The 12,235-nt window shown below is 53.6% G+C and overlaps 3 protein-coding genes and 3 non-coding genes across 6 annotated transcripts; 2 read left to right on the plus strand and 4 right to left on the minus strand.

Moving 5' to 3' along the window:
- The first annotated feature begins 1,045 nt into the window (after positions 1 to 1,045).
- LOC117000850 (feather keratin Cos1-1/Cos1-3/Cos2-1-like) lies at positions 1,046 to 1,363 on the plus strand. The gene has a single exon (XM_033068901.1). It carries the CDS (start codon positions 1,046 to 1,048, stop codon positions 1,361 to 1,363), a length of 318 nt encoding a protein of 105 aa, XP_032924792.1.
- A 650-nt stretch (positions 1,364 to 2,013) lies between these two features.
- TRNAQ-CUG lies at positions 2,014 to 2,085 on the minus strand. Its single transcript has one exon. It is a non-coding gene; the product is annotated as a tRNA-Gln (tRNA).
- Positions 2,086 to 3,668: 1,583 nt separating this feature from the next.
- TRNAS-AGA lies at positions 3,669 to 3,750 on the minus strand. The gene has a single exon. It is a non-coding gene; the product is annotated as a tRNA-Ser (tRNA).
- A 1,771-nt stretch (positions 3,751 to 5,521) lies between these two features.
- On the minus strand, positions 5,522 to 5,839 carry LOC117000851 (feather keratin Cos1-1/Cos1-3/Cos2-1-like). Its single transcript, XM_033068902.1, has one exon. It carries the CDS (start codon positions 5,837 to 5,839, stop codon positions 5,522 to 5,524), a length of 318 nt encoding a protein of 105 aa, XP_032924793.1.
- Positions 5,840 to 10,889: 5,050 nt separating this feature from the next.
- Positions 10,890 to 11,207, plus strand: LOC117000853 (feather keratin Cos1-1/Cos1-3/Cos2-1-like). The gene has a single exon (XM_033068903.1). The coding sequence runs from the start codon at positions 10,890 to 10,892 to the stop codon at positions 11,205 to 11,207; it is 318 nt and encodes a 105-aa protein (XP_032924794.1).
- Positions 11,208 to 11,857: 650 nt separating this feature from the next.
- On the minus strand, positions 11,858 to 11,929 carry TRNAQ-CUG. The gene has a single exon. It is a non-coding gene; the product is annotated as a tRNA-Gln (tRNA).
- Between the last annotated feature and the right edge of the window lie 306 nt (positions 11,930 to 12,235).

The following is a 12,235-nucleotide window of genomic DNA, read 5'->3' on the forward strand; positions in this document are numbered from 1 at the left end:
TTGTGTAGCAAAGAGAAGAGAAGGATCCCAGGACACATTCAGTTAAGAAAGGGAAGGATACTTGCTTGGGGTGTGCTGGGATGGCTCAAGGGCTACAGGTTCAGAACTGAATGAAGATATATTTGGATTAGATTTTGGGAAGGAATCTTTTTCTCTGAGAGGGGTAAGACACTCCAATAGGCTGTCCAGAGATGTTACAGATTCTGTATCAGAGGGCTCAAACTAGATGATTTGAAGGTCCATTTGATCATAAAGTGCTTTTAAGACTCATTGCAAGATTCTGGGTTGTACAAAGTAGGAAAACAACATTTGAGATGAAAGAGGCAGGGATGCCATGATCTGCGAGGGCTCACATGTGGCCACTCCCAGGAGTTTGGATGTTTCAGGAACAAGGAATGTTTGTGGCCCCACAGGGCTCTGGGACACAGCATAAAAGGCTGCTCTGCTCCAGGCTCAGCATCCTGCTCTCTGGCCTCCCTTTCCTCGAGGAACGAGGTAAGCCTGAGTGCGCTCCATCCCTCCCTGTGGGCTGAACTGATGGCATGGAGGCTGCCCGGCTTGATCCTTGGGCTGCCCCAGCTGGGCCCTGACACAGAAGTGTGGAAGGGCCCGTCAGCCTTTCCATGCTGGTGCCTGGGGAGAGCTGGGAAGAGGGGGCTTGGTTCCAGCACAAGGGGAGCAATGGGGCTCAGCCACAGGGGGATATGCCCAGCAGAATTTGCACCTGCCGTGGTGTAACAAAATGTCGCAGTGCATCCCCGGCCATGTCTAACACAGCCGTGTCTGTTGTGGACATGGGCTGTGAGCAGTCTTTGCACAGGGGCCTTCAAGCCACTGTGCTGGCTCCTGTTCCTGAAGTGGGCTGGCGTTCTCGTGCCGTGCCACTGGGAGGGCACGAGGAGGGTGGTGGGAGCTGTAGGCACAGAGTGTGTTTGGAAGAGCAAATGTGTCCCTGGAGAGAGCTGAGGGACAGAGAGACAGACTGATCGTGGGGCTGCTTGGTGCTCCCTGCTCTGTGTTGCAGCTTTGCCTCCTGCACCGAGAGATGTCTTGCTGCAGACCCTGTCCCCCACGGCCCTGCGGCCCCTGTGGCCCAACCCCCCTTGCAAGCAGCTGCACTGAGCCCTGCCTCGCCCGCTGCGCCGACTCCACAGTGTACATCGAGCCTTCGCCCGTGGTGGTGACCATGCCGGGCCCCATCCTCACCTCTTTCCCTCAGAGCACAGCCGTGGGATCCTCTCTGTCAGCTGCTGTGGGCAGCTCCCTCAGCACCGCGGGGGTTCCCATCTCTTCTGGGGGCTCCCTTGGCCTGGGGGGGTCAGGCCTGTGTCTGCCTCTCTCCCGCTGCGGGCAGATCTGCTGAAGCCGCCGCATCTTCCCCTTTGCCCTTGCCTAATGGGCCCATCTCCTTCCCTCCCTGCTCCCCCACACGTGTTCCTTGGTCTCTGGTCTCTGCCATTGCTTGTGCTCCTTCTCATTAAAGCCTTTGAGCAGCATTGCTGGAGAGTCGTGGTCCTCTGTTCTTCTCCTCCCTCAGCTGCCACCTGCTCTGAGAGGAAACTCTTTCCCTCTGCCATGGCAGCAAATGCAGCCCTAATGATGGGGCAGTGCCCAATGTTGGTAGAGCGCCTGGAACTGATTGCAGAGCAATAGAAAAACATTGGCAGGGAAGAGAGGAAAAGGAGCCGGACAGGAAAGCAAGAAGCTGCTGTGGACAGAGGTGGGAGTACAAGTAATGCCACACAGAGTAACCTGCTGTTCCTGTGGGAATGGTCCAACCTGGGAACAGATGTCCAGAGCCTGTAGCTCAGTCTCCTTTTGTTTTTGCATGCATGTGACATAGGCAGCAAGAGTCTCAAGCAGGCTCCTGTGCTTGAGCCATTTTGAGTGGGTGGTCTCCACCTCAGCTGCTGTGAGATTCATCAGAGAACACTCCACGAGTGAAGCTGCAGCAGAGTAGAGCTGTGAGTGTGTAAGCATGCTGAGGGAAAGCCTGAGGGGGCAAAAGGACTGAGGTCCCACTGAGATTTGAACTCAGATCACTGGATTCAGAGTCCAGAGTGCTCACCATTACACCATGGGACCTTCTGCACAGGTCACCTCTGGCCCCTGGCCTCAGCCTCGCTCAGCCTTATGCCCCCAGCTCAGCCTGCCTCTCTCTCCACCACCTTGGACATCTAGCACCAAGTGCAGCCTTCCTGCAGGGCCCCCAGCCACTCTCCAATCACACCATCCTTCAGGGCAGCACCACAGCTCCTTCTGCAAGCCTTCCATGGACCCTCTTACAAGTGCCAGCCTCGCAACCTCACACAATCTTCTCTTTCCCAAACTGAAACAAGCTCTCTCTGACTCAAGGCAGGCCTTGGGAAGTGGCCTTCACGCAGCAGAAGCCTCCTTGCCTTCTCTTCTCCAACCCAAGCCAGTCCAACTCCCTAAGGACTAATGAGAGGAAAACTTCAGGCCCCACACAGGGAAACCCAAACCTTGCGGTAACAGAAACTTTTGAAGAAAATCTTTGGTTTCCCTGGATGTGAGTAGAGGTGAACAAACCCCTGACTAAAGTTAGTTAAAAAAATGAGAGAAGCTGTATCATTGCCACCTAAAGCAGGGGGCTGTGGCAGAGGGACAAGGAGGGCTATGGCCAGGGCTGCCCAAGAGCTAGAGCCAAGCAGGGTAAAAGCTGTTGTGCGAGGCAGCGTTGGTGAAAAAAGAGCCTTAGCAGAGGATGGTTTCGATCCATCGACCTCTGGGTTATGGGCCCAGCACGCTCCCGCTCCGCCACTCTGCTCCTCCTGAGCCTTGGCTGCCATTGCCCTCAGCGCAGCCCGATGCTGCCGGCCACTGCTGGCCCTCACTCCCTCCCTTCCTCTCTGCTTGGCCTCCCCCACCCCACAAAATGCACTCCCTAACAAGGTCATCTCCCAAGGCACACCGGGACGCAGGCTGCAGCCTTGGGCCTTGCTAGGCATGAGGGCACCTGAAATCCAGACACAGCCTGACCCCTGCAGCCTGCCCTGAGATCCAGATCTGCTCCCAGCACGCTGCAGGACTGCACCTGCCCGACACTTCAGTTCTTGCTGCCCATGGAGGGACACGGGTCGCCTTTGCTTGGGATTGACAATGGAAAGAATTCCCCCCTTTTAGCCGTGCACATTGTTGTGGTGCCTCAGCTCAATGCTGCTCATGGCCACTGTGAAGTAAAAGATCTGAGTCCTAGGCACTTTGTGCTCAGCTGGTTGCCAACCTGCAGTTTCTTCTCTTTCCCACTTGGAGCCAGTGCGCAGTCATGAAATGCTCAGCTCCAGATACTGTCTGCATTTCCCCGTCCTTCTTCATTGATGCTGACAATGCCTCTGAGCTTCTTTTCCCTTGCAGGGTTTCCTCCCCCACCCCAAGTGGCTTGGCTGCAGGGCACAGCCCTTACAGCAGCAATGAGCTTTTGTCCCCTGGCCTCACACGTGCCCCTCAAGGCTTTCCCTTGCCCTGAGAGAGCCCTTCAGTAGGCAGGCAAGGCTGCCAGCAGCTCCTGCCTTGCGGGAACAGGCGGGGCTGCAAGTGCAGGAGGCCTGTGGGCAGCTGCAGCTGCTGTCCATGGCACCCAGCTGTGGTGTGGGGTGGTACCTGTGCAGCGGGGTCAGCTGCCCGCAGCCCAAAAGGGGCGTGTGCCCCGTAGTTGGCAGGATTCGAACCTGCGCGGGGAAACCCCAATGGATTTCTAGTCCATCGCCTTCACCACTCGGCCACAACTACCTGCTGCGGCCCTCGCTGGCTGCTCATCACACACCCTGTGCCATGACACCGACACCCACGCACTGCAGCCCAAGGCTTCTCTTGCAAATGGCTGTGTCAGATTGTTCTGCATTCCTTTAATATTAAATGTGGCTTTTGCTGATAGCCCTGGCAGTGATTTTGAAGCAAAGTTTGTTGCCAAGATTCACTCTCCTACTCACAGGACACTCATGGCACAAGGAGGAAAAACAAGCAATAATGAAACCAAACAAAATCCAAGCGATCCAAACAGAAATGGACCATCAGCTGGCTAGGAGTTGTGTGGTGTATGTATTTGTGTGTGTGTGTGTGTGTTACAAAAGACAGAGAGGACAAAGATAAAAAGGATCATGGCCTAAAAACTTCACAGCGTTTGATTTTAACTTCCACATTGAAAATAATTAATATCTAAAGTTAAAATTAAAATCTTCAGATAAGATTAGACAGATGGAGAAAACTCCATAGTGTTCAACCTAACTTACAAATTCAAAGTTCTTGATAAACTCTAGCCCAAGTGGAAGACCACCACTGCAGCTGCAGTTCTGGAAACATCTTCCAAATGTCTTGGGAGTTGTTTCAAGTAGTTACAAGCAAGGATTTTGTCAGAGATGGAATATAAGGTTTCATCTCTGATGTCTAAGGCAAATCATCTGGTAGGCCTCTAAGCAGCTCTGTCCTCAGCAAAGCTCCTCGACGCTCCTGTAGACAGCAGGCAGTGCCAGCACCTCCCTCGAGGTGGAATATCTCTGGAAGCTGGAGAAGTGTAAAGCTGGGCTATTCGAAATCCCATCACTGCTGATGAAGCCTGGTTTGATGCACACACACTTCCCCCCACACTCCTCTAAATACAGCCCATGCATGGTGGAGGAACACAGAAGGATTTGATGTGAGTATTTCCCTGAGCCCAAGGGGAGTTTTCGATAGATTTATTTATAAATCTAAGTACAGAGAGTGTGTTTGTGTTTGTGTGTGCATATGAGAGAGAGAGAGAATTGATAATGATATGAATGTTGTCACTGTGAATTTGTTATTAAGTCCTTGCACTGACTGTTGAGCAACTGCTGCTAAACCCTTTTACACTCTTTTAATTCTGTATCCATATCCTTTTTAATTCCACACACTTCAGAATGCATTCTCTCTAAAAATCATTAAGTATTGATTTCAAATCAATATTCTCTTCATGCTTTATCCATTTAGAGAATGACAGAGTGAACCTTGCCATCAACCTCTGTTGAAGCCACACTGAAAATGTCCAGCCATGGAAAAAAGGGCGTTTCTCCTTTCCATAGCACATTCCTGTACCCATCCCACTGACATATCCCAACATCAGCAAAAGAAGAGAGAAGATTGAATATGCTATGTTTTTCTGAAGAAGATTTCAGAGGATGGAAAGGTAACTCAAAATATCTGTATTAACTCTGAAAAGGAACAAATAGGAACCAGGCCCTTCAGGGCCATGGTCAGCAGTTTGCAGACTCAAGCTCTATGTCTGAGGTTCTGGTGCCCTCGTGTAATCTTTGGGAGTGTTTGTGCCGCTTCAGGACAGCAGCCAGTGCTCACCTGGCAAAGCAGGAGGTAACGGAAGGAGCAGAAGAACAAAGGACCACGACTCTCCAGCAATGCTGCTCAAAGGCTTTAATGAGAAGGAGCACAAGCAATGGCAGAGACCAGAGACCAAGGAACACGTGTGGGGGAGCAGGGAGGGAAGGAGATGGGCCCATTAGGCAAGGGCAAAGGGGAAGATGCGGCGGCTTCAGCAGATCTGCCCGCAGCGGGAGAGAGGCAGACACAGGCCTGACCCCCCCAGGCCAAGGGAGCCCCCAGAAGAGATGGGAACCCCCGCGGTGCTGAGGGAGCTGCCCACAGCAGCTGACAGAGAGGATCCCACGGCTGTGCTCTGAGGGAAAGAGGTGAGGATGGGGCCCGGCATGGTCACCACCACGGGCGAAGGCTCGATGTACACCGTGGAGTCGGCGCAGCGGGCGAGGCAGGGCTCAGTGCAGCTGCTTGCAAGGGGGGTTGGGCCACAGGGGCCGCAGGGCCGTGGGGGACAGGGTCTGCAGCAAGACATCTCTCGGTGCAGGAGGCAAAGCTGCAACACAGAGCAGGGAGCACCAAGCAGCCCCACGATCAGTCTGTCTCTCTGTCCCTCAGCTCTCTCCAGGGACACATTTGCTCTTCCAAACACACTCTGTGCCTACAGCTCCCACCACCCTCCTCGTGCCCTCCCAGTGGCACGGCACGAGAACGCCAGCCCACTTCAGGAACAGGAGCCAGCACAGTGGCTTGAAGGCCCCTGTGCAAAGACTGCTCACAGCCCATGTCCACAACAGACACGGCTGTGTTAGACATGGCCGGGGATGCACTGCGACATTTTGTTACACCACGGCAGGTGCAAATTCTGCTGGGCACATCCCCCTGTGGCTGAGCCCCATTGCTCCCCTTGTGCTGGAACCAAGCCCCCTCTTCCCAGCTCTCCCCAGGCACCAGCATGGAAAGGCTGACAGCCCTTCCACACTTCTGTGTCAGGGCCCAGCTGGGGCAGCCCAAGGATCAAGCCAGGCAGCCTCCATGCCATCAGTTCAGCCCACAGGGAGGGATGGAGCGCACTCAGGCTTACCTCGTTCCTCGAGGAAAGGGAGGCCAGAGAGCAGGATGCTGAGCCTGGAGCAGAGCAGCCTTTTATGCTGTGTCCCAGAGCCCTGTGGGGCCACAAACATTCCTTGTCCCTGAAACATCCAAACTCCTGGGAGTGGCCACATGTGAGCCCTCGCTGATCATGGCATCCCTGCCTCTTTCATCTCAGGCATTTTTCACCAGTTTCACACCACCAAACATGGAAATTATTCACATGCGTCCCAGGTACCTAAGGCCACTCTACATTGTGTCCCCAGGCCAGTGTACAACGTGAAATCTGTTTGTGTAATGTCTATTGCTTCTGTCACTTGTTCTTCTTGATGGTTAATTTGACTCCTGTTTCAGTGAAATTCTGCCGTGAAGAAACACCTGAGGTCACCTCTCAAGAGCTTTCAGTGCAGGCACTCAGGCTAATCCTGAGAGTCATTTCTTCCACAGGGTCATCAGAGATGTACAGAGACTGTGGGTCAGCTGAGGCAGCAAGTGAACACTGCATAAACCCATAGTGGGGAAGAGACCCAACTCTGCAGGGAGGTGGCAGAGCTCAGTGGCAAGGAGAGGCCATGTTCAGATTGAAGGGCATCCCTGCAGACTCAGTGACTGCCATGGGCATCTTGCTTACAGTCCACAGGCTTTACCATGGCCTGGTTTTGTGATCAAAGAGATGCCGAGTCCTTCCCTGAAAGAGACCCACAGCCACACTGACCTGTTTTGCTCAGCTCATGCCCGAGGCCAGAGACCTGGCTGGCAGCTTTGGGGAAGAGGCTGAGGGCAGGGACCCAAAGCCCATGGCTCTTTTTTTCTGGGTCTGGCATGGAGTTTCCCATTCCGTGCATTTTACATTTCAAAGGGACTCTGGATCAGTCTCATAGAGCATGTGGGTGTCATTGTGATGTGGAAGAGCTGGGAAAATCCCAGAGCTCCAGGCAAACCTGAGTCACTCAGTGTGGACTTCAGTGCACTTGGTGCCACTCGCTCAGACGCTCAAGGGATAACAGAGCTCTTATCCTCAATGTTCTGCTGCCATGAAGGGTATTTCCCCACCTTTTATCCCCATTCATGGATCACCTGGTGCTTCTCTGCAATCTCCTGCATTTGCTGTCTCCCAAGGCATGGCATTTTGGTGGCTGCTCAAGGGCTGTAGCGACTCAGAGTACTCCAGATCAACCCCAGAAGGTCTGGCTGGAGCTCTGGAGGTCTTGTGCTCAACTGCTCTGGGCAGATCAAACTGCCCCAGTTCATCAGCAGGCTCTGGGCCTTGTCCTGCTGACTTCTATGCATTGACACAGCTTAAGAAAGAGGTCACTATTCCTTGTGCAGCTCTCCCAGGCCTGCCCCTTGTCTTCCCCCAGGCAGCCCTGGCATTTCCTTTCTTGCAACTTGTGATTGCTGCCTCTTGCCCTTTGACAATGCACCTCTCAGGAGAGTTTGGCTTCCTTCTGTCCAGAAAGGCCAGGAGTTGCTGGAGACAGCAGATACATGCACCCCTCCATGCCTTGCTCATCTCCACCAGCCTGCACAAGAGCAATGCCCTCCACCTCCCCCATGCATCAGGAGATGCAGCCCTTCTATTCTGCTTGGTCCTTTGGCACAGCCTCTCTCCATAAGAGATCTGCACCACCTCCCTTTGTCCCCAGGGACACCAAACAGGGACAGCAACCCGGACATGGCCTCTGCAGTGCCAGGAAAGGGCAGCATCCATGGGGTGATCCGATCCCAGGCTTATGGGGTGAGATCTGGCCATGGAGAGTGAGGAACTCTCAGGATTTGGGCTGAAAGTTCCCCATAGGACTTACAGGGGAAGCTCTGGTGGGAGCGATTTCTCTCTGCATTGCAGCCCTTCTGTCCCAAAGGGGTTCCTTGTCACAGGGAGTGTCTGCCCAGTCTGACAGTGGCAGAATTCAGAGGACATTGGGTCAAGGCCCACAGCTTCTGGAGGCAACTGGCAAGTTTGTTCTTCTCAGAGCAGGAGCAGTGGACTTCCAGAGGTCTCTCCCACTGGAACAGAAGAGATATCACTGGAAGTGTTATCCTGGGTTGCCCTGCATTCCATGGGATATTGAGCAGCCCCCAAAACACAACACCTTTTGGGAAGCTGCAGCAGCCACACAGGATTACATGGACATACAAGGTGTTTTGGGACTGGTCCGAAAATATCTGGAAATTCCCCTGACAAAGGCAGAAATTCTGGAGGAAAGTGGCTATGTGCTCTGGTATCCTTGGAATGTCTGAGTCCAGGGCATCATGTGCACTCATTTGCACATCACCATGCTTCAGTTTAGCCTGAAGCTCAAGTTGGATTTTCCCAACTCTTCCACATCACAGTGATTCCCACATGCTCTACAAGAATGATCCAATATCCCTTTGAACTGTGAAATCAATTGAATGGGCAAAGTGATGCCTGCCCCAGGAAAAGGAGCCATGAGCTTTGGGCTCCCTGCCCTCAGCCTCTTCCCCAAAGACTCCATCCAGATCCTGGTCTCAGGGCTGGACACATGGAGCAAAGTGGGTCAATTTGTGTGTGAGGACATGACTCAATTTGTCATTCAGGGAGAAACATAGCCATGCTGATCACCTTCCTACGTGTTGATTTCCTTGTTTCCTAGAGGATGCCAACTTCCAAAGCTGAGGCTGGAGTTAAGGTTGTAAAATGCATGAGGGCCTTGTATATTTTTCAAGGGACATTTTGCTGTGGAGATTCCCTTGGACAGTCACTTCTGGACCTGCTCTTTGCATCCTTCTCTCTAAATAATATTGACATGGATTTTAAAGGGTGGACCTACTCAGTACACATGGAATTGTATGGATGGTGTCACTAAAGGACTTCTGGCCGAGAGAACAATGTCCAACCTGAGTGGTGTTCAACCAGTGTTGAGTGTGGATTCTCAGTGTTTGGTGATGGGACCAGGAATATTTAACACCTTGTTGTGAGACCTGGAGAGAGGGATTGAGTGCATCCTCAGCAGGTTTGTGGATGACATTGAGCTGAGAGATGGGGTCCAAAGGAGGGGATGCAATCCAGAGGGACGTGGACATGCTGGAGAGGTGGGTCTGTGCAAACCTCATGAAGCACAACAAACTTAAGTGCCAAGGTCAGGGCAACCCCAAACATGGACACAGGCTGGGCCATGAGTGGACTGAGAGCAGCCCTGCAGAAAAGGACTTGCAGGAGGTTGAAATATTGAACATGAACCTGCACCACCTGCGAGCAGTCCATGCAAAAATCCAATCGTATTCCAGGCAGCATCCAGAGCTGTGTGGCCAGCAGATCAACGGAGGGGATTGTCCCGCTTCATTGACTCTCATGACACCATAACTGGGTTCTGCCGCCAGCGCTAGTACCCAAAACTTAAGAACACAGGGACCTGAGGAGTAACAAACACCATCAGGCAAGAGGAGCCATTGCCCTGTGAGGATAGGCTGAAGAGAAGAGCTGGGGTTGTGTAGCAAAGAGAAGAGAAGGATCCCAGGACACATTCAGTTAAGAAAGGGAAGGATACTTGCTTGGGGTGTGCTGGGATGGCTCAAGGGCTACAGGTTCAGAACTGAATGAAGATATATTTGGATTAGATTTTGGGAAGGAATCTTTTTCTCTGAGAGGGGTAAGACACTCCAATAGGCTGTCCAGAGATGTTACAGATTCTGTATCAGAGGGCTCAAACTAGATGATTTGAAGGTCCATTTGATCATAAAGTGCTTTTAAGACTCATTGCAAGATTCTGGGTTGTACAAAGTAGGAAAACAACATTTGAGATGAAAGAGGCAGGGATGCCATGATCTGCGAGGGCTCACATGTAGCCACTCCCAGGAGTTTGGATGTTTCAGGAACAAGGAATGTTTGTGGCCCCACAGGGCTCTGGGACACAGCATAAAAGGCTGCTCTGCTCCAGGCTCAGCATCCTGCTCTCTGGCCTCCCTTTCCTCGAGGAACGAGGTAAGCCTGAGTGCGCTCCATCCCTCCCTGTGGGCTGAACTGATGGCATGGAGGCTGCCCGGCTTGATCCTTGGGCTGCCCCAGCTGGGCCCTGACACAGAAGTGTGGAAGGGCCCGTCAGCCTTTCCATGCTGGTGCCTGGGGAGAGCTGGGAAGAGGGGGCTTGGTTCCAGCACAAGGGGAGCAATGGGGCTCAGCCACAGGGGGATATGCCCAGCAGAATTTGCACCTGCCGTGGTGTAACAAAATGTCGCAGTGCATCCCCGGCCATGTCTAACACAGCCGTGTCTGTTGTGGACATGGGCTGTGAGCAGTCTTTGCACAGGGGCCTTCAAGCCACTGTGCTGGCTCCTGTTCCTGAAGTGGGCTGGCGTTCTCGTGCCGTGCCACTGGGAGGGCACGAGGAGGGTGGTGGGAGCTGTAGGCACAGAGTGTGTTTGGAAGAGCAAATGTGTCCCTGGAGAGAGCTGAGGGACAGAGAGACAGACTGATCGTGGGGCTGCTTGGTGCTCCCTGCTCTGTGTTGCAGCTTTGCCTCCTGCACCGAGAGATGTCTTGCTGCAGACCCTGTCCCCCACGGCCCTGCGGCCCCTGTGGCCCAACGCCCCTTGCAAGCAGCTGCACTGAGCCCTGCCTCGCCCGCTGCGCCGACTCCACGGTGTACATCGAGCCTTCGCCCGTGGTGGTGACCATGCCGGGCCCCATCCTCACCTCTTTCCCTCAGAGCACAGCCGTGGGATCCTCTCTGTCAGCTGCTGTGGGCAGCTCCCTCAGCACCGCGGGGGTTCCCATCTCTTCTGGGGGCTCCCTTGGCCTGGGGGGGTCAGGCCTGTGTCTGCCTCTCTCCCGCTGCGGGCAGATCTGCTGAAGCCGCCGCATCTTCCCCTTTGCCCTTGCCTAATGGGCCCATCTCCTTCCCTCCCTGCTCCCCCACACGTGTTCCTTGGTCTCTGATCTCTGCCATTGCTTGTGCTCCTTCTCATTAAAGCCTTTGAGCAGCATTGCTGGAGAGTCGTGGTCCTCTGTTCTTCTCCTCCCTCAGCTGCCACCTGCTCTGAGAGGAAACTCTTTCCCTCTGCCATGGCAGCAAATGCAGCCCTAATGATGGGGCAGTGCCCAATGTTGGTAGAGCGCCTGGAACTGATTGCAGAGCAATAGAAAAACATTGGCAGGGAAGAGAGGAAAAGGAGCCGGACAGGAAAGCAAGAAGCTGCTGTGGACAGAGGTGGGAGTACAAGTAATGCCACACAGAGTAACCTGCTGTTCCTGTGGGAATGGTCCAACCTGGGAACAGATGTCCAGAGCCTGTAGCTCAGTCTCCTTTTGTTTTTGCATGCATGTGACATAGGCAGCAAGAGTCTCAAGCAGGCTCCTGTGCTTGAGCCATTTTGAGTGGGTGGTCTCCACCTCAGCTGCTGTGAGATTCATCAGAGAACACTCCACGAGTGAAGCTGCAGCAGAGTAGAGCTGTGAGTGTGTAAGCATGCTGAGGGAAAGCCTGAGGGGGCAAAAGGACTGAGGTCCCACTGAGATTTGAACTCAGATCACTGGATTCAGAGTCCAGAGTGCTCACCATTACACCATGGGACCTTCTGCACAGGTCACCTCTGGCCCCTGGCCTCAGCCTCGCTCAGCCTTATGCCCCCAGCTCAGCCTGCCTCTCTCTCCACCACCTTGGACATCTAGCACCAAGTGCAGCCTTCCTGCAGGGCCCCCAGCCACTCTCCAATCACACCATCCTTCAGGGCAGCACCACAGCTCCTTCTGCAAGCCTTCCATGGACCCTCTTACAAGTGCCAGCCTCGCAACCTCACACAATCTTCTCTTTCCCAAACTGAAACAAGCTCTCTCTGACTCAAGGCAGGCCTTGGGAAGTGGCCTTCACGCAGCAGAAGC

The sequence above is a fragment of the Catharus ustulatus genome, chromosome 10 (genome assembly GCF_009819885.2).
Source record: "Catharus ustulatus isolate bCatUst1 chromosome 10, bCatUst1.pri.v2, whole genome shotgun sequence".
In the NCBI taxonomy this organism is placed as follows: Eukaryota; Metazoa; Chordata; class Aves; order Passeriformes; family Turdidae; genus Catharus; species Catharus ustulatus.

Coding starts and splice junctions, on each gene's coding strand:
- LOC117000850 (XM_033068901.1), top strand. CDS start 1,046: ATGTCTTGCTGCAGACCCTGTCCCCCACGGCCCTGCGGCCCCTGTGGC.
- LOC117000851 (XM_033068902.1), bottom strand. CDS start 5,839: ATGTCTTGCTGCAGACCCTGTCCCCCACGGCCCTGCGGCCCCTGTGGC.
- LOC117000853 (XM_033068903.1), top strand. CDS start 10,890: ATGTCTTGCTGCAGACCCTGTCCCCCACGGCCCTGCGGCCCCTGTGGC.